At 37.5% G+C, this 27,849-nt stretch overlaps 1 protein-coding gene across 1 annotated transcript in view; it reads right to left on the bottom strand.

The window, feature by feature from the left end:
- Window positions 1-27,849, bottom strand: part of LOC126298259 (bromodomain adjacent to zinc finger domain protein 2B-like) — a 285,171-nt gene that overhangs the window by 11,937 nt on the left and 245,385 nt on the right. Inside the window, exons 32-35 of the mRNA XM_049989561.1 lie at window positions 22,595-22,716; window positions 12,935-13,076; window positions 12,690-12,817; window positions 6,033-6,335 (exon numbers count right to left, since the gene is read on the bottom strand). Of these exons, the coding sequence (XP_049845518.1) occupies window positions 6,033-6,335; window positions 12,690-12,817; window positions 12,935-13,076; window positions 22,595-22,716 (695 nt within the window). The remainder of the gene's footprint in view (window positions 1-6,032; window positions 6,336-12,689; window positions 12,818-12,934; window positions 13,077-22,594; window positions 22,717-27,849) is intronic.

The following is a 27,849-nucleotide window of genomic DNA, read 5'->3' as shown; positions in this document are numbered from 1 at the left end:
GACTCTGCTAAATTTTGGTTACACGATAAGTCACACATATATAAAGGCTGTACATTGAACTAAATACTTAAGGATGAAAATTGCAAATTACTTAAACTGGGTCTATAGTCTCTCGGTAAACTGAAGAGTGAGCAAGGGAGTGCCCACTCTGCCTACTGTGCTACGTCACAGGGTGCTTCTACGGGCTGTTTCAGAACTTAGTACCGTCCCTGCCGTGGCGCATTCTTTAAATCTTTGGCAACGCAGTGTACGGATACGTCCTGGCTGCGTTTATTTTTAGACAAATGCATTAAGAGCGTAAGGAAAACAAATGACGATAGCTTCATCGCAACAAAACATTATAGAGTAAATAATATTAACATAAGAACGGAAATCAGGATTCTACTATAAACATAGAACCGAATGCCCATTCATATGAATGTATGTTCCTCTATTCGTGAGGCAAACTAGATATAGTGCAATCAGTTTGTAGAATTTAAGGCTTGTTCTTACTTTGTGTTTCTACCAAAAGGTATAAGTTTTCTTTGAAGGGCTGCATTGAAACTTAACAGTTCTTGGAACACGAAGAGTGTTTAAAAAGTAACCAGAAATTTATAATTTCGTGTGTTGTATTAATTCGATTCGCACTGCTTTTTTGTCACCGTCTGAAAAGTATCTGTGCAATGCTTTGTATATTCGGTATTTGCCCTCTTGTCAACTGTGAAAATGGTTATATGGGTTTTGGTAGCATCAGCTATTACTTGTTTTGTATAAAAATAAATTAGAGAACCTGTACTAAATTTTCTTATAAGAATGGAATAAAACGTATCAAATTTTTAGGAATGTTAAATATTGCTTTCGGTGAGTCTCTTATGAGTATACCAAGAGCATACAAGTGGTATAAACATTTCAAAGCAGGCCATAAAGGGCAGCAGTTTTACAAGAATGGATGAGATTAAAAATGCAAAGTTAAGATACCTATGAACTATACAGGGGAAACAGTCACTAAAGTGTTTTGTGAATTGGAAAAAGCAATGGCATGTGAAACTGTCTATAACATTGGGTCTCCTCCCTAAATTATATGTTTTCCTTCGTGCCGACTTCAGTAAACCACACAGCTTGTTTTCGCGCTCCTTCCTTATGCGTCCTATTGAGGCGAGGCTGACGTTTGCATATGCTGCAGCCCTTTGATTTGGACTGGTAACATTAGGCAACAGTTCTTTTGGTGTCACCTACTTAACACACGCTGTATTAATGTTAGAGACGATCAAATGCTCGTTACTCTGCAAACACCTCTTCTTCTTCTTCTTCGTATTCTGCATATTTTCTTGCAATGCAGGGGGATTATCCATCACTTCCGGATACTGAAGTATATCAGTGAGTACACAAAGTCAACTGACTGACACTGGCAACTAATATCCCACGAACAGAAATGACGTATATCACTACATGCCAAACTACACCGCTAGACAGGTAACGGGCAACTGATTTTGGGTGGCCCTGTAGGCCAGTGGCAGGGTTCTTCCAGAAAAGGCCACTTCCCCTACCAAAAGCGCTGCTCACTCTTGAGTTTACAGACAGACTATATCACACAGATAAGGCTGTGGGGAAAGGTAAGCAAAGACTGCAGTTTATTGGTAGAACACTTACAAGACACCACAGGTCTCCTAAAGAGACTGCCTACACTACACTGATCTGTTGTCTTCTGAAGTACTACTGTTCGGTATGGGATATACATCAGATAAGATTGACAGAGGGCGTCAAAAAGTCCAAAGACTAGCAGCTTGTTTTGCATTATTGTGAAATAGGAGTGAGTGTGTCACAGATATGCACAGGCAGGTGGATCATTAAAACAAATGTGTTTTTCATTGTGCCAGGATCTTTTTACAAAATTTTAATCACCAGCTTTCTCCTCTGATTGCAAAAATAGTCTTTTAGTGCCCACTTGCATAGGGAGAAACGCTCATTTTATAAAATAAAATAAATCAGAGTTTACACGAAAATATTGAAGAGTTCATTTTTCTGGGGCTATTTGAGAGTGTAACGGTAGAGAAATAGCTTGAAGGTGGTCCAATGAACCCTCTACCAGGCACCAGAATGCCTCATTTGACACCATCTCACAACCTCACAGCCCAAATGCTGGAGTCAGGGTTGTAGCCACCATAAGCTCCCCACACCCTGGGACATCCTCTATGTCAAACCACCACATGGATTCCTTTCAAGCTTTCAAGCATTGCGTGACATCACCATTTTTCCCCAAGATGGGGAGTCGGAGGGTGGGGGGAGGGGGGCAGGCAAGTTCTGCTGCCAAGTGCCTAGTGAACCAGCCACCATGTACTAGCACCACGACAAGCACCTTGACACACCAGCCCCAACACAATGCACTGACACTAAAATGACTCCTCCACCTCCTTCCCGAAGAGGGAAGGGGATGAACAATCTTCAGCTGTTATTGAGATGGCTCTGCCATCACATTCCAAAGGTGGAAGGGAGGGCACATCTATGGCTGTTCGCTGACTACTTCTCAAACCAGACGTCTGTCTGTTACTGGTGTATCGACAGGCTCCAGTAGCCTAACCTACATGCCGGCAAGCCAGTACCGACTGGTACATGCACCACACATATGGGAACTTCCTGGACAATGGCTAGAACATGCTGGCTTATTGTCCACATTCTCTTCTGCAGCCACCACACAACGCACCAGTCTCACCACCAGGAGAGAAAGCTGCTATGACCATAATGCTGCAATAAAGTTACATGCTACACACAGAAGTCCTTCTGCCGGCCTATTTAAAACATCACTCAATGACTAGTTCCACATTTGCTCAGCATCTACTCAGGGATCTATGCCAGCCATGCCCAGCAGCATCAGTCAGAACACATGCTTTTCCTTCCCACCTTCCCTCAGCATACTCTCCAAGCTTTACACCAGCTTTGCCCACCCCACAGTGTACTATGGCTTGTGGATTTCAACAGAGTTACTTTCGAAGTGTTGTCTATTCATGTAACTCACTAAAGAGCAGTGGTTATGTGCTGAGTGTTATCTCTTCTCTTAACTGACTAAGGGACTGTGGAGTGTTTACTATGTTGTCATCAATGAAATTTGTTCTTTGTCTATTGGAAGCCACTATGTCTTCAAGCACCATACATCGGTCGAAACAGAATGTTCATGCTCTGTGAGGGATCCACTTGCTGATTAGGACTGGGATTGTGTCACTGCTATTATGATTGCTGAGTACATGGTTATTTGTAATAAGAGTATAGTACAACATCTAAAAACGAAACCCCACCTGAATAGGCCATGAAGGCCCAACAGTATTGACCGGCAATCATATTATCCTCAGCCCACAGGCATCACTGGATGCGAGTATGGAAAGGGGGTGGGGGGGCACAAGTGCAACATCTGGTCCACAAAAATCATCTGATTTCAGTTCTAATGAGTACTTCTGGTCATGTTGTGGAGCTTCCTCCAGCCACTCTCTGAATTATGGACAGTTGCTGAGCAAGAATGGATCAGAATGGCTCTCAATAATTTAGCATATTGCAGAGTTCGTGCCACAATGATGCTTCTGTTAGCATGATGAACAATCTGCTAAACACTATTAATTCAATTGCTCATTCTAAGGCAACATAAACTAGAAAAAAGAAGGTGAGGATCTTCGCTGAGACAGGGCCACAGCAGTGATTGCTAGTTTAAATGATTTAGTGCTGCCTGCAGCTGTCGTTTTTCCTGAATTTGTTGTAGGATTGTACAGTTTTGGTCTTAGACCAAACTGGAAGCACCGTACGTTCATTGTATTAGGCATCACTTAAGAATTACACATAACAACAGTTAAGTTTTACGATACGCCAGGAAAATATAACTTACTGAACAAAAAATTCATTGATGGCACATTATGCCATAAAGCTCTCTGCTCCTGCATACATTTAATTAGTGTCCACCATTATTGGGCTTATGAGTGCAGCTGCCATAATTGTCACAAAATTAGAAACACTGGCCCTATTAGTATAGGAGCATGTCACTGTTTTAATAACTACACACATTTCACATACCATCATACTCAATACACACATTATGGCCGCAAAAAGTTCAATGTGGACGTGTGACTACCACATAGCTGTTGCAAAAGTCTTATACACCAATATACAAAGTCGGTACACTCAATATATATAGATGGTGCACATGAGTGTTATTCGACCATGTAGACATAAAAGCGGAAAAATAGATAAAATTAAAATAAAGCCAAGGTGTGTAGTTTACCATTCAAATAATTAAAATGTTAAAAACTGTGTTGTTAAGTTATAAGATGAAAGAAAGCTAAAAAAATAATAAAACTCCCATAGTTTGTTATTATAAAGCTATATGGTCCCCCCTTATCGTGGCCACAGGAGCCTATGACTATGGCAATGACTGTGTGTCCAATGGCCCTGCAACACTGTTACAGAATGGGTGCAAAATTGTCTAGAAATTACCCATTTCACAGATCTTTTTGTTTATTTACAACTCTACATGACTTGTTCCTTAAAGGTGTATAAATCTCCTCTATTATGTCCATGACTTCAACTTTCTGTACCTTATGCAAGATCTGTAGTGATTCACTAGTAGACGGTACTTTGTGGTTGGAGCTTTTAAGTGAAGAGCAAAGGTGGAGGTTTACCATCACTTATTGTAGTGTGCTCTTTAGACCAGAATCTAACATTCATTTCCATTTGCCCAATACGAAACTGAGAGTAATCCTCATAGTTAATTTTATATATTCCTAACTATGAAAAAGGTTCCTATCTATGTGGAATATGTCTCAGTCACCATTCTGTTATTGTTCATGTAACTTGTTTTCAAGATATGCCCGCTTACCAATGGGACTAGCATTTCTAATTTTGTGACGGTTATGACACCTGCTCTCATTAGCACAATAATGGTGGATGATGTTTAAATACACACAGGACCAGAGATCCATAGAGCGTAATGTACTCTCAATAATTATTTTTTTTCTAAAATAGGTTACATTTCCCCAGCATATCCTAAGATTTGACCTGTTTTTATGTTTAATGCTTAAATGACTGCTAATACACTGGATGTATGGTGCTTCCTTTTTGTAGATACTTGATAATGGTTTAAGACCAAAATTGTGGAAACGTACAGCCCATAAAGGAAAAATGGCAGATGCAGGCAGTACTAAATCATTTAAATAAAGAAGAAGTTGCTGAAATTGACAAAAATGGTCAAAATAAAAGTATGAGAAACATATGGATAGGTATGGTTTTGAAGGTTACAGAACAATCACCTAAAACCACATGCATATGTAACAGAGAGAAAAAAAGATATACATAATGCTGAATCCACTACACACCAAAAACCAATGTACAAAGACCTAAAATTCTGAAAGAAGGCCTTCACTTAATAATATCACTCTTACATCAAATAATACCAACAATATGATTGGGATAATTTGCCACTCACCACACAGAGGAGGCACTGAGCTTCCAACAGGCACATTTAAAAGTAGACTCAGCTGTTGGATAAAGTCCTTCATCAGACGGACGGACACACACACACACACACACACACACACACACACACACACACACACACACAGTCTTCTCTGTCCCACTCTGGTTGGAGCTACAAGCTACAGCCCTCAGTAACTACAGTGCTGCACCTCCAGTCAGACTGGGATGGAGGTGTCTGTGGTCCAGTGTGTGAAAACTGAATAATATCCAACAGTCTACTTTTAAATATGCCTCCCTCTATGCAGTGAGTAGCAAACTATCGTAATCACATTTTTGTTATTACAAATTTTCCATTGTTACAGCAGAGAATAAAATTCCAGGGTATACAGCTACTTGTTGAGCTAGTGTTGCAAAATGTGTTAAGCATGTTCAAAGAACTATTTCTCTCTCCTGTCTTTTATAGGCCATTTTTAAATGATAACAAATCAAATAATCAAAAAACACTTTATGTATGAACTAACTCAGCCAGGAATTAATACTAACTTAACATTAATTCCAAACACATACCAACATTATAAAGTAGTGCAGTAATTGCAACTTACGTTGAATCCTGGAGCTTCCGTTTGATTGTGCTCAAGTCCATTGGATTCTTTATAATTTTTCGATACGTTGGGAACTGTTTAGTGTTCACTGGCAGCAAAAATGGCCATGCCTCATCATGTGCCTCTAAATCCTCAAGCAGGACTCGACATGGATTGAGATCCTTGGCAACCTTTTTACTTGATGAACCACTACTTTTGTCCTTCTTGCTCTGACTTGTTGTATTTTGCGTTGTTTGAGGTGGAGAAGCATTTGGGGCTACAGATGAAGTATCTTCAATCGGTGCAGCTGGAGTTGCTGGTGGACTGTGAAAAACATCAACAAAATTTTATGAGTTATGAGACATACAATTAGCAACAAAGCATTTCTTCAACATATTGTTCATGAAAAGCTTACTATAGAATTTTAAAATAATCAATTTTTGATAATATAAAAAAACTGGATAGATAAAAATCTACCCACCAAGTAACAGTAGGAGAACACACATATAAAAAAGATTTTACTTCCGCGAGCTTTCGGAGCCCATGGTTCCTTCTTCTGGCAGAAGAGCTGGAGGGGAAGGAAGAGGGGTGAAGGGAAAGGAACTGAGAGCTTTAGGAAAATGGGTAAAGTTTGTAAAAGTCACCAAGAACTCTAAGGGGAGACTTAACTACACGAGATGAGAAGGAAAGTCTTTTCTTCTCGTCCAGTTAAGTTTCCCCCCCGACTCTATCCCTTTTCCTAAAGTTCTCCAGTTCTTTTCCCTTCACCCCTCTTCTTTTCACTAAAGCCTTCAGCTGGAAGAAGGAGCCATGTGCTCCAAAAGTTTGCATAAGTAAAACCTTTTTTTTCTTTTATACGAGTGTTTTCTTGCCGCCACTTGGTCAGTAGATTTTTCATCTATCCAATTACATTACTACATGATTTGCTATAAAAAGTTTATTACTACTGCTTACTATTTAGTTCCAGCATCATGATTGTAAAGTGAAAAGTACTCAGTCTGTCACAAAGATGGCACTGATGTAAATAATATTTTTTTTCTTGTTATGTTGATAGATGTTGTACTATACCCCATGTCAACTATCAACTTCATCAGCAAAATAATTTTGTTTGTATGGTTTTTTTATAAAGTAATCATAATGACTATATTTTATTTGGATGGATAACTAGGAATAGCATATATTTGTTCTGTTTATAACTTAAATAAATTATTTCAGAATTGCTGAAGGTTTATAACAAGTCTCCTTCATTTTCAGCACTTCATAAATGAGCAGCTCAATTCAAACTTGGGTCATGCTTCTCTTAAAGATGATCCATGTGAAGGATAACCCAAAACTACAACCACAGAAAAACACAGTGATTAAGTTCACAATTTGGTTCGATGATTTGTGATTAAAGAAGAAAAAAACAATAATCATATCAGATGAAACAGAGCAGCATATTTTATGTGAAAAATTAACTATGAAAAAGTTTTCTATAACACTGATGCTGGCCTTCTTGCATGCTGACCAAAAGTAAATGCAAAAATGAATGGTTGGAAACTGATGCCACTGGAACAATGAGGGCTAAGTTGATTTCATCTGACAGATCAGTTATGGCTTATGTTTTTATGTGAATAAAACATTGGAAAAAGTCTATTTACCTGAAAGAGACAATGCCAAAAAATAAATGCATTTTTGATACATATAGGAGAAACAGTCTTTCATTTCCAAGTTGAAAATTTGTAACCTTGTTCCTATACCATACGTAAAATTCCTGTACAGATTATGTGTTTGTATTTGATGTTCTCAACTAACAGAAGTGTATTTTTTATCAGCAAGCAATTACAGATCATTCTCATTGTATAGTTAACAGTAGTTACAAAATCTGCACTTCGCTGCAGCAAGATTTAGTGGATTCTTTTTAATTTGGGGATTAGCTGAAAATTATTTAGTTGGTCACCAGCAGTAAAATTATATCATGTCACGTATACTGGTACATCTAAGTACTCTTTCCATATTTTTCATTTAGTATTATACTTTTAAACCTTTTAGAGTGAAAATAAATTTAAGCTTTCAAGCAACCACCTATTCAAATTCAGAAATTTTCTACTTTTATGGCCTGACTAATTAGACATCACACCTTACCTCATTAAACTTTTGCCCAGGTTGAGTTCATTATAATAAAAATCTTTACAACTAGTGAACTCTTACTCCTTGTCAAGGACATATTAATCCCCTCTACTCAGATGATCTATCAAGACAGATACTACTGTACACTCTTCTTAATCAATCCTAATCATTTATTTCCCAATAATCTTAGTGGATTTATATGGCTTGTAACAAAATTAGTCTCAGAAGGTGCTGTATTCCTGCTACTGGTGTATGGGAATGTCAGTGCGCTGAGTGTAGTGTCACTGCAGGTGTGTGCTTAAGTCAACCTATTGATCCAAGTAACACAAATGTGGCTTCAATCATAAACCTCTGAACAATAATGGAAATAATCTCTCATGACTCCACACATAACAAGACAAATGAATGTAAATGAACAAAAACACCTGATGGTATTTCAGAAAGTTTTGGCATTGTTTTGTGCTTGAAAATGATCACTGGATTTGGTTAGTGCCATAGGCATGTCCACTTGTTTTTATAATTACAGTTTTAGCACCTTTCATGGCAACATTTCTGTTACTTGGCACATCAAATGTCAGAAGTTGCAACATAAGCAATAAACAGAAAGTTGCTATGCATTAATCAGAATAACTGATGTGAGCAGTACATACTAAAAGGACATAGTGAGAGTGAGCCAGCTCTACTCCGCACATACATAGGCACAAGTAGACAACACAGCGGGGACTGTGTCATGTCCACACTTCCTACAGGGGCGTGCACTGATACAGTTGGCAGTCACTTTAAGTATGCATGCACAGGGACACTACTCTCGGCACACTCAGACTTGCGTGTACTAGTAGCAGGATAGGGCAAACGGGAATGGGGAAATGGCTCAGCATTTAGTGGTACTGATACTCAACCACAGCTGATTACTCTAAAACTCAATGAATCCTTTGAGAAGGCAAAGGCCAACTTGAGTAGCAAGCAGAAAACTTTATTTCATGAGGAACCACAGCCAAAATCCTATAGGATGTTTCCCTCAAAATGGCAACATCCTATTAAAATTACCTATGCTCTATTTAACTGAAGGTAACATGCTCCCCATATCCTCTCATAATTAACATCATTTAAATATTCCTACTGGTTCTTTTGCATTGTAGGGTGAATATTTTATCAAAGCACATTAAGAATATGGTATGGTAACCATTTGTTATGAATTAGCACTGAAACATTCATAAAGATTTGCAGACTAGTCCAAAAATATCTAATACTAGCACCTTTCATTTTCTTAACAATATACTATCCTTTCAAATGATTGCTATTTGTTTAGATTTACTCATTAGAGATGGTGTTATAAGTGGCTGTTACTTGTGTAGAACATGGGAAAAACTACATAGTCACAAATTTCTATGTTTATTCAAGATGCACAATTTAATCAGAATCCTGAGAATCTTACTGCTGTATTTCATTAATATTTGTAAGCGGTAATTTCCATTAGTCATGCTAATCGTACACAGGTTATTTACAAGTCAATACAGTTGCCATGACCTTTTTATTTATTTATTTATCGTTAAAGTTATTGACTTGTTCTAGAAACTCTAGCATAAAACTCATGCACAAATAAATTAAAGCCTTTAAATTCCACATTACTATGATTTTCTTATGTATTTTAACATTATTATTCCATGTACACATTATAAATGCATAAACATGCCAAACAATTACTGAGTAGAAATATATTACATTATTTTCAGTGTTGATATGTTGCTATTGATAAGATGAAAGCTTCCTACAGATTTCAAAGATTATTTGTATGGTGTACATGCATATGATTATAAGAATAATTTCATGTTCATCACCAAGTTTTAGTCAGCAAAAAGAGAGATGGTGGAACACAATTCACAGTTACCAAATTGTGGACCAGATAAAATTCCTATACATGAGTTAACAAGAATAATGTCTTCTCTCACTCCAGACCATGACTGTTTTATCCACTAAGACACTTGTTTGATTTTATGTTGTTTTAAAGCTCCCTTTGGCATGAATTCCTGTAGGGTCCCATCCATCATCCATTTGTTCCATTCCTCTCTCATACACTTTAAGCATTTTATTTATCAAGACATCAAAAGGTCACAATTGTGAATCAAGTCCACTCAGAATAACAGCATGCTCTGTATTTCCCTGTCTCAGTTTCTCTTTCAGGGAATTTTTCAAATGACTACTAAACTGATCTTGCACAAGAAGAGAACTCTTCTTCAATAAAGCACTGTTTCTTCTCTCCCCCACTCTGTTAATCCATAATTCTATACCAGCTTCTTTTATCGCACCCTTGTAACATACGTGAACAACATCAGACAGTATTTCAGAAGGTTTTGGCATTGTTTTGCACTTGAAAATGTTCAGTGGATTAGGTTTATTACCATCAGCACAACACAAAATAACAACAGTGTAATGCATTTTTTCATGTCCATTTGTTTTTATAGTTACAGTTTTAGCACCTTTCATGACAACAGATCTGTTTCTCGGATATCAAATGTCAAAGGAGTTTTGTCCTCATTCGTTATTTCGCTTATTCCACACTGGTTTTCTTTCGATGCTGAATAATAAAGCAATGGAAAGATAATGTTTTCTCTTCATACCCTTTTGGCATTTTCTGAGCAATTTTGGTTTTAATTTGCAGGCTAAGTCAATGATGCTTCATAAACCTGTAGCATCAACCAACTCCACTCTTAAAGTCATTTAAGTTCCACTGAAGCACTGGCTTACGAGTGTGGATAATTTTTGTATTAAGTTCAATGCCATTTTGATGGTGTCCTTGAATCCATTTCAATATGTCATATTGCAGTTTTGCCCATTTTGCACCCAATCCTCTATTTGCACAGTTAATCGTCCTCATTTTTTTCAGTTCTTCTTCACTAGTCCACCAATTGTGAATGTTTTTTTTTCCCCAAATTGGTGGAGGGCCAAAATGCTGCTCAGCTCCTCTGTTTCCAAGTTCTTCTGCATATGCTATTCTTTCAATTTTCAAAACTAGCTACATACGAAAATATTGTACATTACCAATAACACAAATCACTTTCAATCCAAGTTCACTGGCACCGTACACTGCAATGACACATCATAGGCTACACAATGTTCTGGGTTTGTGAATGCAGTGTGGGAGGGAAACAGTGTTAGCAAGCTTGTGAATCCCTGCAACTCGTGCTGCTGCCAGTTGAATCCAGTGTTGCCAGATAGAGACAGGTTTCCCATGGTATAAAATATTTGACCATTTTTAAGACTGGTGGGAATTTGAAATCAAACACTGGACATTTTTATATTAATTTAGAATATAAGATGCACCAGAATTTTGGAGGCAATTTTTTGAAGATAAAAGTGCATCTTATAGTCTGCATAAGACTCCCAGACATTAGTCAAGAAGGGTAGACAATATGTTTGTACACGGCTTCACTGTTGCCATTATTTTTATTCTATACTCTTTCATAATATCCCTAATACAACAAGATACTACATGACACCACATGGAGTCAGTTTTCAGCTACCTCCCTGGACAATGATGTGAGAATACTGGGCCATGACCATAGTTCAATGATGAGCATGGGACTTTTATTTAGCCCTTCATTTAAATCTGCACATTTAACTGATGTTGACTATGAGGATAAGATGAACTACAGTTGTTAAGTACTGCTTGTCATATTTGTATCTAAGATTTCCTTTATGTCACTATTAAATTTATTTGTACTCTGCTTGGTATTTAAAGTGAATATTGTTCAGAAAATAAGTGCAAATTGTTAAAAATCTCTGTAGCTATTCAAGGAGAACATATCTGTATTGGTAAATGCAACTTCCATTACTTACAGCAGCCTAAACATTATGGAACAAAGAAAACGATGGTCATTTAACCCATGCTAATTTAATTTGTTTCATATAAAGGAAATATTATATTATCTGTTCCATTGGAAGGACGTTTTCCTTGTTAAGTGTTCAACTTCAAAGTCACTATCCATGCCATTCTTTTCATCCATATTTCCAAAAATATTAGGAAAGTTAAATATGGCTTTTATTACAGAAGTTTATTCTGGTCCTGGCAGAAACAAACTACATTAAGCATGTCCAACCAAAGTACTTTCAAACAGTGCAAAAATTCATATTTAACACATTTGTCCATGTGTGGTGTATGCTATGATCAACTGTCAGTTCAGTTGTTTAATTACCTTAGATAAAGATATACCTACTTTGCAAGTGCTCTGGTATACAAAGAAAAGTGTCTGTAACAAGTGTTCCTTTGAAAATTATACCTTTAATGATACAGCAAAAACTTGCAGGTGACAATTGGGATACTGAAAATCAACAGGGAGAGAAGGTGGGAAACTTGGAGCCACTATAAATTAAATTAACTGTTTTATATAATCAAGCCACGCAGACAAAAGGATGAAGTCACAACTTAATTAAGTTTAAATAAGAACATAATAAGATTCACAGTTATGCAGCCACTATACCATAGTCATATTATGAGAGACATTTTAAGGTTAAGTAAATTATTCTCTTTTATGTCAATCTATTACATAAAATCATTGTGACATAACTTACCTTGCTGGAACATGGTCACTACTCTCACTTTCGCGTGGTTTAGAATGGCCACCTGAACGACGGCCGCTGTTTCGCTTCTTTGGTTGTTTTGACTGACAAGTTGGGCAGAACCACTTCCCTCGTGGAACCTACATGATTTTTCACAATAGATTTTCAGTCATTTAAGTAAGTGTATGACACCTTTCATATTACAGGTTGATGCTTGTTGTACAGTATATATAGTTTAAACTTGTAGACTATCTTACCTTACTTAATACAGGCTGAAGACAATCCGTGTGGTATGCTCTAGGACATACATCACACAATACAAGATTTTTGCCTGTCTTTTTTCCACATACTATGCAGTTTCGTTCCCCTGTTGCTTTATTCATGCATTCAAAGCAGTACCTATGATAAAATAAAAATAAAATTGTAGCTAAACAATAATTGCATGGATATACTTTTATACAAAATGTTATCTCACAGTTACTTGTAAATTACAATTAATTAAGTACACAAACCCTTCTGTATATGACATTTAAACATATTCAGTTTGGGAGCATTCCTCATATTTGACTCATCAAAACATACCAAGTTATGAACTGAGATTCACGTGGAATTAAATATCAGTGTTGCATCATGGAGTGCTGTTGTTGTTGTTGTTGTTGTTGTTGTTGTTGTTGTCGTCGTCTTCTTCAGCCCGAAGACTGGTCTGATGCAGCTCTTCATACACGTCTATCCTATGCAAGTCTCTTCATCTCTGCATAACACTGCAGCCTACATCCATTTGAACGTGCTTATTGTAACAGAGTGGAGTGCCGCAGTGGTTAGACACTGGACTCGCATTCAGGAGGACGATGGTTCAATCCCGCGTCCGGCCATCCTGATTTAGGTTTTCCGTGATTTCCCTGAATCGCTCCAGGCAAATGTCGGGATGGTTCCTTTCAAAGGGCAGGGTCGACTTCCTTCCCCATCCTTCCCTACTCCGATGAGACCTATGACCTCGCTGTCTGGTCTCCTTCCCCAAAACAACCAACCGACCAACCTGCTTATTGTATTTAATCCCCAAGTTCATCCATTACCAACTGATGATTCTTGGTACCTCAGGGTGTGTCCTATCAATTAATCTCTTCTTTTAGTCAGGCTGTGGCATAAATTTCTTTGTTCCCCAACTTGATTTATATCTCATCATTAGTTATTCAACCTACCCATCTAATATTCAACATTATTCTGTAGCAAAACATTTCAAAAGCTTCCATTCTCTTCTTGCCTGGACTGTTTGTTATCATTTATGTTTCACTTCTGTACAAGGCTACACTCCAGGTAAATACGTCTCCCTTCATGGATTAGGTGATAACACCTGTTCCAGTCAACAATATCCCGCCATCTCTTCCATGGTCTTGCCCTCCCATCTCTTCCATGGTCTTGCCCTCATCTCTCATCTACATCTAGATGACTACTCTGCAATTCTGACTTACATGCCCAGCAGAGGGTTCTTTGAACTACCTTCAGACTATTTCTCTACCATTCCATTCTCTAACAGTGCATGGAAAAACTGAACACTTAAATCTTTCTGTATGAGCCCTGATTTCTCTTATTTTATTATGAAGATCATTTCTCCCTATGTAGGTTGGCGAGAACAAAATATTTTCAATTTCAGAGGAGAAAGTTGGTAACTGAAATTTCATGAAAACATCCTGTCACAATGAAAAACACTTTTGTTTTAATGAATGTCATCCCAAGTTGCTTGTGTCATCCATGAAACACTCTGCCTTATTTCATGATAATGCAAAATGAGTTGCCCTTCTTTGAACTTTTTTGATGTCCTCTATCAATCTTATCTGGTACAGCAATACTCTAGCAGACGATGAACAAGCGTAGTGTCTTGTCCCTGTAGGTTTGTAGTTAAGAATTTTCTCTGGAAGTTTATCTTCTTCAAACATTCTATCTACATGTTCCCACCTTGTTACTATAAGGAGCAGGCAAATGAAAATGAGACAGATGGGAGGAAAAGTAAGTAAACTCTTTATTATTTCAAAAGTAATTGCCAAAGTTGGTAATACATTTATCCCACTGCGAGACAAAATGGTCAGTGCCTGCATGAAAAAATGTTTGCAGTTGTCTTTGGAACCATTATTGTACCTAAACATGCACAATTTCATCCGAAGCAAATTTGCAGTCACAAACGTATTTCTTCAGGGCTTCAAAAATATGAAAATTGCTTGGGAAGAGATAGAGGCTGTATGGAGAATGTGTTGGGATTTCCAGTGAAACTTCAGCAACACAGTCGAAACAACCCTGGCAACATGTGGTTTGCTTTTGGAGCATATTTCTAATAGTTCTACCGATTGCGCTGAATTTTACAATCTTAATATGAGTTTCATGGTCAAAATTACATCCTACATTACAACCAAGATACTGAAAGTTGGTAACGTTCCTGTATGAAATTATTTACTACAATTTTAGATGTTATAGAGGATTTTCCCTCAAATGTCATTACTTTTACTTTATTAGGGGTATTTTCATGTTATATTAAGATGATATACAGCTCTTTGAAGATTATCTTCATTTTTTTATCATCTACAAATTGTAGAGTATTAAAACATTTCTCGCTGTTGATCTTTAAGCCATAGGTGATATTGAGTTTCCAAGCCCTGGCTAGGTCATATACATAGATGATGAAAAGATTCAGAGACAGCCATATCCTTGTCTACTGTGTTGTTGTTAATTGTTTAAACAAGTTATCACTATTTTCACAATAATTTTTGTCAGTCTGTAAACAGCTTTCATGGAGTTAATTAGATATGCTAGGAAGTCTCTCTTCTTTATAGTCTGCTGCAGTAGCTGTCTACTGACTTTGTCAAAAGCTTTTTCATGATCTAAAAACGCTATGTGCATCTCCAAGTTACTTTCTTTTCTTTTCTCTACCAGTGGTTTTATACTAAAATTATCCATATAATAATGAGAGGATAGTAGTAGCTCCTTTTAGGATTGATAGGTGGCAGTAGAGATGAAAGATTCTGTAACATTTAAATTTATATTTGATTTTAACCATTTTCTCTTCTTCAAAAATGCTTATCTTGCTCTCCCAGTCATAAAAAGTAACAACAGCTGGGAGAGTCGTGTGTTGATCACATTTCCTTTCGTATTTGCATCCGGTGATGTCTAAGGGCAGAGCATGGCTCAGTGGCCAGTCAGTACCATTGAGCCTTCAAGGCCTGTTCGGACCTGTTTCTCTCAGGAATCTGCAATTTATATCCTCTTTACTATAGACATCATCAGTTATTTTGCTGTCCAAGCAGCAGAACTCGTCTACTACTTTTAGCATCCTTTTGTAATCTAATTCCCTTGCATTGCCTGATTTAATGTGGCTACATTCCATTCCCTTTGTTCTATTTTTGTTGATGTTCATCTTACAACCTCTTTTCAAGACAGTGTACATTCTGTACAACTGCTCAGGTAAGATCTTTACCAGCTCTAATAGTATTACAGTATTACCAGCAAAACCTCATAGTTTTTATTTTTTCTTCTTGAACTTTAATTCCCTATATAAATTTCTCATTGGTTTCCTTCACACCTTATTCTATGTACAGACTGAAAAACAGCAGGAATAAACTACAACCCTGTCTCACTCCCTTCTCGACTATTGCTTCCATTTCATGTCCTTCAGCTCTCATAATTTCAGTCTGGTTTACGTATAAGTTGTGAATACCTGACACTCCTTGTGTTAATCCCTCCTACCCTGATAATGTCAAAAAGTGTAGGAAGACATTTTGGTATATCATCATTGTACAAGTTTGGAACTAATTTAGAAATCAATCTATGTTCATAATAAAAAAAAAGAGGAATGATTACTTAGCTTCTGGTATGAGAAGATTTTTCAAATGAAAATGCAGGATGAAAGGCAAAAAGTATCTGACTTAGTAGGGCCGAAATTTTATTCTCCAAAAGCAATGCTGAAGCTAAAGTTCATCACCATTGTAAAATAACATTCCACAGATCTCACAGATGATGACACACACAGTCCCTCTGCACTCATTGATTCCACAACACATCCAACAACATATTCTCACACATAGTATGCTGGATATTCCATTGAAATGAAGGAAGATTATAGTTTAATTTAACAATTACGAGGTTTTTAGCAATGAGGTATAAGCAGGAATTGTGTAAGCATAGAGAAGGAAATCAGCTGTTTCCTTTTCAAAGAAGGAATTTCAGTATTTGCATTAAGTGATGTACGGTAACCATGGCGTTATCTGGATAGCCAAACTTGTTAACACACCACTTTCAGGATTTGGGACTGCATACCAGTCCTGGATTGAATCTGACTGATGGATTAACAACAAGGGCATGTATGCCGGACAGTCTGAGTGAGGTTTTCAGGTGGTTTCCCACATCCAACTAGGTGATTACTGGCTGGTACCCATGTCCCACCTCAGTTACAGGATTTAAAAATTCTTGAAAAACATTTTCACTGTTTCACATGCCATAACACTAGATGCAAACAGATGGGGTACACAAATTAATAAGACACGCAAATAGTAGATTCTGAATCTAATTCATATCCACACTATTGTGTAACTTACTATATCTGTTATCATTGACCTCTGTGAGCAATTATATTTCTCAAACTGCAATAACTACAGGAGTCTAGTCAGCAATGATAGGCAGAAGTTTCCTGTTATTTGTTGCAGTAAAGTTACCAATACTGTGACCACTTTTACTGTTTCTAATGTGGGAGAATGCGATATACAGTTATGAGTTTGAAGATGTGAGCTCTCAGGTGTGCAGTGTCTATAGTGTAAAGTCAGTATGTGTGATAGTTCACTGCAGAGGCTTACGGAAACTAATTTCTCTTTCCTCTCACTTGAAGATAAGCATATATGGAGACTGACACTGGGTATCGAATTAGTTAATAAAAAGAAAAATTAATGTAATGAAATTGCACAATTTTGCAGATTGGACATTTACAGGAAAATACATAGACTGGACATGTGGTTACTATATCACAAACAAATGGTACTGTTTTCCATGTTTGTTGTTTCCAAAAGAAATCACTGGTTGCGAGCAGACTTGGATGCTAACAGACACTGACTATCTCAAACATTTATAACAGAAGACAAAGAAACATGAGTGGTCTGAATCACATATGACTGCACAGCTAGCGTACAATCTCTTATGGATATAGGATATTAGACAACATCTGGACAGTGCTTATAGGCAGTCAGCTGAAAGACATAATGATGAGAGTTGCAAAAACAATTACTTACCATCTAAAGTTATAGATTGTATTAAATTTTTTAGTGGTTTGAGCTCTCACTTTGTGGACATGAGGAGTGATTCATCAAATCCAGAAACTTTTCACATCATATAAATTTCACTGTTGAACTTGATGCTGTGTGTAGCAATCACATTTTGGAGGCAATGTTTTCAAAGGCACTTCTAAAGGTATTCAAAATGATTTACTGGAGGTTTATCATGACTGAGTAAGAGAGGAAATCACTGCTGCTGATTTTCTGTCAGTTACTGCAGATGAGACAACTGATATTTCAAGAGTTTGTTGTTGTTATAAGATATGTTTTCTCTGAGGGTAAACCTGTAGAATGGTTTTTGACTTTCCTCACTCCTCATGGACAGATGCAAAAATATTAACAGAACCACTTAAAGGAACTTTACTGGATATTTGGATAATTCAGAGAAAGTTATTTGTCAGAGATATGATGGTGCAGCTGTTATGAGTGATCATCATTCAGGTGTACAGACTCTTCTCAAAGAGCATTTTAAACATTCCTACTTTGTTCCCTTGTTATGCCCATAAGTTGCATCTGATTTTAGACCAAGCAACAGATTGGAATATGAATGTTTTTTGCTGATCTTCATGGAATTCCCCAATGTTTTTCATAATTCTTCACAATGAACAGCAATGCCAACTGACACAGTGAACAGGAAAGTCCCTCATGTTTCCAACATGAGATGGAATTTTAGTCAAGAGCTGTGCAACTTGTGTACAAAAACTGAGAGTTACTTGTAGAATGCCTGGAGCAAACTGAGCTTACATCTTAGCAAACTACTACAATTACTGAAACAAGAGGGCTCCAATTGCAATTAAAGCACCCAGAATTTCAATTTGGTTGTCTGTGTTCAACCATATTATGCCGAAGGTGATAATGGAGCTTCAGATACAATACATAGGGAATGAGCTTAGAATGCTCACAGGTGATGTTCCATTTCTACAATTCCTGTTCAAAACTTATTTGCAGGAAACTTTTAGTGAAACAATGAAACTCCTGAAAGTGACCTTTACCATACTGATAACAACATCTAGAGTGGAGCAATGTTTCTCAATCACGAAGAGAATAAAAGCTCTTCTATGAAGTACTATGAGTCAAGAGCAACTAATAGCACTAGCAATGTTCTTCACTGAGAAGGACTTTATATCCAGCATCGTAGACATCTCTGAATTCGAGATTCTCTGCTAGTCAGGAGAGAAAAATAGATTTCTCTTACAAACATTCATCATAAGGTAAGTACAATTCCATACTGTAATTATTTTCTTATTCATTTTTAGCCTTTTTAAGTTGGTTATTTGGAATTTTTCATTCCCTTTCCTTGTGAACCTTCTAGAAAAAACTTCACAAACTGCCAATAGTCATATCCTCTCCTAAATCAATTTCTAGAGATCTATTCTCACATTCTTTCAGTTTTTCTATGCCATAAATTGCAGCTATAACAATTAAACTCTACTCTTTTGACGCAGTCTCCTCTTGTGATATCCCATGTTCAGTTTCAAGGCTACTTCCACTAGCACTTAAAACATATCAGATATCAATAGTAAACATTTATAACTTCAGTTAAACAATTTTATTCACCTGATGGAAATCGTTTTCCTGCAAATGCTATTGTTGTATTTTGAAAGAAACACTTTATTTCACTTAGTGATTAGCTAATTTCATCCATGTGAACATTATTAATGTGGAAAGAACAATACCAAAAGTTAATAATAACTTCAAGATGAAACATGAAATGAAATCAAAAGTATTAACATATAAAAATACATGCCTCAGTTATTTACATCACAATCAAATCTGCAGCATTTAACTTTTTTTTATATATTGATGTTTATACTGTTCATTTTATTTCATAGCTCTTCTTGAGTCTGCTATGATTTGTACTGTCTTCTCTGATAAACACGTTTGGTGAATGGTAATCTTGTTTTGTCTTTACTGCATATGCCTCACCATTGCATGTTACCAGTTGTTTGGGTGGGTTAACTTTGCATCCTGCGTTATATCTGTTGCCATATTGTTTTTTTTTTTTTTTCTTAATGATGATGCTTAAGAGCTTGACCACTCAATGTGCAGATTACTGACTTCACAGCTTTATTGAGTTTTTTTCTCTCTCTTTTTTGTGTTCCCAAAGTTTATTAACAAGACAAAGAACAATATTCATGTTCTTGTATTTAGTATGTTCCTTTGAACCCATTTAGTGGAACTGTCCTCCCAAATATTATGCTTTCAATGTGTTTTATGAAAATATTTGCAATTATTGATGTTGGAGAATGTACAGAGATATTATAAGTATGCGGTTAGTGTTTACTGTGTCTATGAGACACAGACAGAGTGTAGAGTGATTGGTAAACTGAACAGCTTTAAAGAGAATATACCTGCCTTCATAGTTGGGCAGTCAGTATGTTTGATTACAACACAGAGATATGTGTTCATATATCCAAACTACCAGAGAACCTTCCTTGGTGAGAAGATTGGGAAAGGGTGCATTTATACTTGTGACAACAACTGATGAGCTACATGAACAAGAAATAGGCTAGTGGTTCCATAGTTCAAGTCAATATTAAAACGACACAAGACTGGGGTTCTTAGCTCTTGCCTCATTCTGGCATCCAAATGATACTATGGATGACACAGTGACCACTGGCTTCACATGGCTGTCTGAGCTCACACGAATTTAGTATTTTTAGTTTACAACAGGAAACCAGCATACATGTAATACTAACAACATATGCACCACGTACTGTCACAACATACCAACTACCAACAATGAAGCTAAGAACGTGAGGCATAATACACACAAATACAGTAACAGATACATAAGAATATATTCAGAAAATGAACACATGTAGAGTATGTGTGTGTGTGTGTGTGTGTGTGTGTGTGTGTGTGTGTGTGTGTGTGTGTGTGTGTGTGTGTGTAAAATGGAGCCAGAAATAGTTATAAGGCACTGTTAGTCACATATGTTATGATAAACTTGGAAGAAATTCTTCTGGTATTCCTATCATTTATTCAATATTTGTAGCAAGCACAACCACTTCTTGCAGTCTGTAATTCTTGCAGTCTGTAATTCTTGCAGTCTGTAAGACATCAGCAATAATTAATTTCACTGCTGCCTTAAAAGCATTCTGTTTCAACTAGTGATGGGACAAGTAGTCTCCGTAGCCATGTCAGTTACACGAATGTTTTCACTCATTCACTGGGTTTTAGTGGTTTCAGTCAATGCAAGACAACCAACTGAAACAATCTCTGTCAGTTGCAGCCAATATATGAATGTTTTCATTCAGTCCCTGGATATGAGTTATTTTTATTAACGTATTTTTTCACCTTTTCCCACTAGGTCATTGGAGTGGAAAATTTTTGGAAATTTGTGGGAAGTTCCTATGGGACCAAACTGCTGAGGCCATGGGTCCTTAGGCTTACCCACTACTTAAACAAACTTATGCTAAGGACAACTCACACACCCATTCTTGAGGAAGGACTTAAACCTCCGATAGAGGGAGTCGCGTGAACTGGCAAGGTGCCTCAGACCGTACGGCTACCCTGGGAGGCTGTTGGGGTGGGCACATAGCACCACCACCATAGCCTCCTCCTGTGGCCACCAGAGCCAGGGTTGTAGCCAGTGCAAGGAGCTAGTGCGATAGCTAGCACAAGCGCACCACTGCCTGTACCTGCACTTACGGCAACTGACCACTCCATCACCTCCTCACACTGGCTGTGGCCCGGGCCATGGCAGCTGCAGGACGTTGACATGGCGCATGCATGACACAGGCATTGTCTCATACTTTAATTTTACTTATAGATATCATCTCTTTTCAGTAATACATAATGCAGACAGTAGCAGAAATGTGTCAATGTTCCTTTCTTCTTCATGCACCCCTAAGATAACTCCTATGCTTGCTCAGTATTGTACTCCCAATGAAACATTATTAGTTATGTGTTAATTGCACATAGAACAGTTTAATGCACAGCATTCTATTTATCTGTTTTAAAAGGTGAACAGTAGAATTAGTCTTTCAGCACATAATGAAATTAATGTGGTTATTTCTTGTCTTCGGGTACACCTGAGGGTATGTGCACCCCGGTTTGTATTGTATACCACTAGTGTACTTCACCTAATGAAAATACTGCAAACTGGTTTCACTCAGAAGAATAACTGGATAACTTGCTCAGCTAAATCCCTAAGCAGTGCTTTCAATTGAATGAATGAATGAATGAATACAAGCTTCAATCAACAGAAAAACTGAAGACTGTTTTCACTTGAAAAAGAAAGAATGAATAACTCAGTCAGAAGCATGCCACTGGACGGGTGTTGACTGTTTTCATGTAGCTGCTACTTGAGACTAGTTTCATGCGAAAGAAATGAATGAAAAAAATCCCTTCGGTACATAAAACTACAACTGACAAATTCGACTGTTTCCATTCAGTTGCTCTCATAGACAGATTTCACTCAAAAGAATGACAGATAATTCAACAGATACATAAAGCTGCAACTGTTTTCCAACAACCAACTGAATCGATTGTTTTCATTTGGTTGTCCTCTCATTAGCTTCAACCCGCCTGCCATTTATATCAACAACATTCAAACAAGAATTGTGTTTACAGCCCAACATTACAAGAGCTACATTATTTACTTACCAGTCCCCTTCTGGAATGTTCTCCATTTTTGGCTTGAAGCAGTACGTGTGATAGCCTTTGTCACATCCATCACACAGGAGTAACTTGTCTTCATTGTCTCCACTATGACAAAACTGGCAGTTCTGAAAAGAAACATAAATTAATATGAAATGAATTGAAACCACTATTTCCCTCGCTTCCCTTTTATGCATGCACATATATACGTGCATGCTCATATACATCTACATGTTCTAAGTGTCTCTCTCTGTCTGTGTCTGTCTGTCTGTCTCACTCACTCACTCACACTCTCTCTCTCTCTCTCTCTCTCTCTCACACACACACACACACACACACACACACACACACACACACATAGTGTGAGGATCAGAAAAGTTTGCAAATTACAACATACATATAAAGAAACGGTGTGAATTTCCATGTCAGCTGACCATGGAAGAAGAAGGGTTCTGACAAAGATAAATAACATGAAAAGAGGAAGAACATGTCCTACGAATATATTAATGTAGAGTGACATATGGGAGAGTTAATTCATGGAACTGTTAAATAGGACAAACACACAAAGTCTTAAGAAAATCTTCCCATACAATACTTTGTACATAATGGCATGGCTGTTTTACAGCATTTTTGGCTGCCTATTGCAACCCTATCTTTATGCCTCTTCATCTGTACAAAGCTTCCCTATTAGCTGTCTTTCCTGCTTGGTCTCCAGTCCAGCCTTTCCAAGGTCTACCACTTTTTATTCCTTCCTTGATGTCTCCCCATCCACACTTTCTGAGCTATTCCATTACCATTTCCTATGACCATATTGTTCTAGTTATTCATTTTTTATCCACTATACAGAAGTTGAATACATTTTCATAATTTCCTTAATGTCTTCATTCCTTACTCAATCAGTTACTGCGTTTCTACAACATCTCTAAATCATCATTTCCTTTGCATAAAGGCTCGCTTTCAGGCCACATTTCTTACATTAATAAAAATCATGTATTAAAAGCTCTTGTTAATATTGGTAAAAATGAGTTCACCCTCTGGAAGGAAACCACATACTTATGATGCCTTCTTTAATGCCTCACAACTAATTACAAATATGAAGTAATATTCCTCAAGAGGTGGAAGTTAGAAGATGCATGTAGTAGGATGCAGGAAGGATAAAGATGACCAAGTTGGTGAGCACTGTGAATTCACTATTTCACAGTCAAACAATACAAATGAAATAACAAAGCTTCTCTTTATACCTATAATATGGCAAGCCCAAAGAACCCTAAACATGAAAGAAACATTCTCTAAACTTGTACACACAGACTAAAACAATTAAGCATTTGCAGATAATGGGCAGATGACTGAAACAAAATATTTACTCAGTGTTGCATATAAAAAAAACCATATTATCAATATAAATTTGAATTCAAGGTCCAGGATAAAATATTTTGAACAGCCAAGGAGTTAACCTGTGTTCAAAATAGATGAATAGCAGAACAATTTTTATAACAGGCTGTGAAGATACTATGGTGGCTTTGTTTCTTGAGAAGAAATTCAAGAAAGCCGTGACAGGATTCATGATCTGGCCTGGCATACATTTCTAATTCATAACATCTGATTACTGATGGGACATAAGAGAAGAAGCCTCCATGAAATAGAAGGGCTAGTAAAGTATATGTGATGTGAGTGACATTATTTTAACAGTTCTGAGTCACACATCAATTAGACAACACATTTATATTTGAAAACTGTGAAAATGAAGTTCAATAGCTAAAAGAGCACAGCAGGTTTTAAAATAATGTAAGAACAAGAATCAAAGCATTGGTCGAAGTTTCTTATAGAATGAAATGCATTTAAATTTAACAGTGAAGTGAACTGTATTATGTATTCTAGTTGTTTCTGATTTAAAATCCATCTATGGAATAAGAGGAATTGTTGGGAGAACCCATTTGTTATTAGATTAAAAATTTACTTTGCTACTTGTCATACATAATGTCTTATTGGACAAATGATAAGATTTTTTTGGGCTGCATATTGAATACCTTTGTAAACCATTGATAGTTTTAGTAATGAACATTGAAGGACATTATTATTGAATGTATACATTGTGAAGGTGCAATTAGAAAGCTTAGCACTTCAAAGATGTGTCTACAAGATGACTGGAGTGAATACCATGTAATTATTCTCAGTAATTTATAAGTGATGAGTTAGTGTAGAAATTGTGTCAATCCATTCTATAGTTGAAGAGTGCCCATATTCGCAGCTGTGAATACATTTACTGTATTTTTTAGCAGACTTTCTCAGGATAGTTTCCATCTATCTTCAAGAGTCAGCCTGTTCAGTACTTTCAACATTTCAGTGACACTCTCCTGTAGGTCAAACAAACCTGTGACTATTTGTGCTGCCTTATGTATACGTTCAATATCCCCTGCTGGCCCTACCTGATGTGGGTCCCACACACTTGAGCAATATTCTAGGATGAGTCACACAAGTAACTGGTAAGCAATATTCTCTGTAGAATGAATGCATTTCCCTAATATTCTGCCAATAAAAAGAAGTTTGCTACTTGCTTTACTCAGGACTGAACGTATGTGATCATTCCATTCCAAGCCTGTACTATGTGTTACAGCCAAGTATTTATATGAGTTTACCAATTCCCCCCGTGATTGATATTATACTGATATGATACTACATTTGTTAGTTTTCTGAAGCACACAATTTTACATTTCTGAACATTTAAAGCAAGATGCCAATATTTACACCATTTGGAAACCTTATCAAGAGCTGTCTGAATATTTGTGTAGATTTATGCAGAGTGTTCTTCATTGTAGATAACTGCATCTTGGCAAAAAAGCTGAGATTACTATTAATACTGTCTGCAAAGTCATTGATACAACATAAACAGCAATAGATCCAACACACTTCCTGGGGATACATCTGAAGTTACTTCTACATCTGTCGATAACTCGACATGTGAGATACCATGCTGTGTACTTTCTATGAATAAATCCTCAATCAAGTCACAAATTTTGCCTGATACCCCATACATTTGTACTTTCAATGTTAAGTGTAGGTGTGGTACAGGGTCAACTGATATTTAGAAATTGAGAAATATTGCATCTAGCATCTCCTAAATCCATGGCTTTCAGGAAGTCATGTCAGCAAAGCCACAATCAAGTCCTAGTCCAAAGGCAGAGTGGTCGATGAAGCATAAAACTTACAATGGAAAGCATGTTTATTTCTGACACTAATATATAGCCAGAAGAGAACTAATCTCCTAGGTGGAGACTGCAGTTATTTATATAAGCAATGGATATTCCATAATGTTAGTATTTATACAACCACGGCATATTCCAGACATACAAATGTTACAAACATAAGATACGAGGGTTGGAAGGTAAATAGTGGCAACTATTTATTCACAACCGATACAAAATAATTACAGTTTGCACCTGTAACTATCCTTCAAAGTAGTCACTAGCATTGTGTAGAACCCATTGTCAATTATGTGGAAGGCGTAGTATACCATTAGCAGAGCTCGTTCTGTTGATGGTGTGAATGGAGTGGTCTACTGCCTGTCAAATCTCTGGAACAGTTCTGAAATGAATGCCATGAAGTGGTTCCTTCATCTTCAGAATCAAATCAAAGTCACAAGGACTGAAGTTCAGGGAATAGGGTGGATGGTACAGTACTTCCCAGTCCCATTGACCGAACAGAGCAGCCACACAGCTTGCGCAGTATGTGCCTGTGCATTGTCACACAAAATGATGGGGGGTTTGCACAGAAAGTGTCACCGCTTATTTTGCAGAGCTAGTCACAGGTGATGCTCCAAAAATGAACAGTCATACTGTGCACTGACAGTCTGCCATGGAGGAATGTAATACATTAGGATAGCACCATCACAGTTGTACATGAGAATCACCATAACTTTCACCATGCTGGGGCTCTGACACACTTTCGGCTTTCGCGGCGACCCATAATGATGCCATTAGTTGGAGTGGCATTTCAGTTTTGGCTCATAACGATGTGGCCCATGTCTCATCCAGTGTTATCATTCAGCATAAGAAAGCATCTCCTTCACCCTCATAGTGCTCCAAGTGCATCTGAGTAGCATCATAATGCATCTATTTCTGCATTTCCATCAAGTCATGCGAAACCCATCGTGATGCAATTTTTCACATGCTTCAGGATGCGAAGCACAGTCGTATGCGCTAATCCAGTTTCGAGGGGGAGCTCACGAATCGTATGGCATCGATCACTGTCCACTAACATGGCAATAGCATGCACTTCTTCTTCAGAGATGCTAGGATGCCCTGCTCGATGCATGTCTGTCACAGTTTGCTGACCTTTGTTGAAGGCTTTTACCCTACATGCCACTGTTCTGTACGGCAATGCTGATTCCCCGCATGCCTCTTGAAGATCTTGATGACACTGTCGTGCTGTATGATCTCTGGCACATTCAAACTTGATCCAACTCCATTGTTCCTGTTTCGAAAACATAGTGACACCATTACGCTAGACCCCTCACTCACAAGTGACTGTGGTTCCCTCAACTGTGCACATGCCAGTGACATGGGACACGTGGGTCCATTTGCTCGGAGGTAAGGTTCGTATGTCAACAACATGTGCTATCAGTGACAATAGTAGATTCGATTGCATAGTGTCTCCACAGCAGTGTTGCCACTGTTTAAGTTTCAAACTATGTTTTTAAAGAACACAACAGAAATGATAAGAATGAAAAAAAAACACATAATTGCAGGCAGGCAGGTTAGAACTGGTGACCCGCACCACACCAGCCAGGCATTAACCACTATGCTACTCTGCATGCACCAGAGCTTGTAGCATTCTTTCTTCCCCCGGAGGAACATAAGCCACATATTCAGAAGTGCTCATTGGAGCCAACTACAGCACCCTAGCTCAAGTTTTTGACAAGAGTCCTCCGTATGTCCGAGCTGGCGGATCCTCACATTCTGGTCATGTTATTACACCCTCTTCACTATGATGCTCATGGAAGGCAGCCCCTACCACAATACTTCATGATCAGCGCATGGATATTTAGTCTCCTTGAACTTCCTATCATCGATCTGCACCTCTGGACTGTAGTAAGACTTCATACAGAGGATGTGGATAATATCTATGTGTTTTTGTGTTCTTGTTGAAGGATCATACTCCTCAACTTCACATGTGATGTCAGACAAGTGACAAAGGATATGGTATGGCCCAAAGTCATGCTCTAGTAACTTTTCTGATAGTTCCACATTCCCCACAGGTGTAAA

The sequence above is a fragment of the Schistocerca gregaria genome, chromosome X, assembly GCF_023897955.1.
Source record: "Schistocerca gregaria isolate iqSchGreg1 chromosome X, iqSchGreg1.2, whole genome shotgun sequence".
NCBI lineage: Eukaryota > Metazoa > Arthropoda > Insecta > Orthoptera > Acrididae > Schistocerca > Schistocerca gregaria.
Note: the sequence above shows the minus strand (reverse complement) of the source record. Positions and strands in the feature narration are given on the sequence as shown.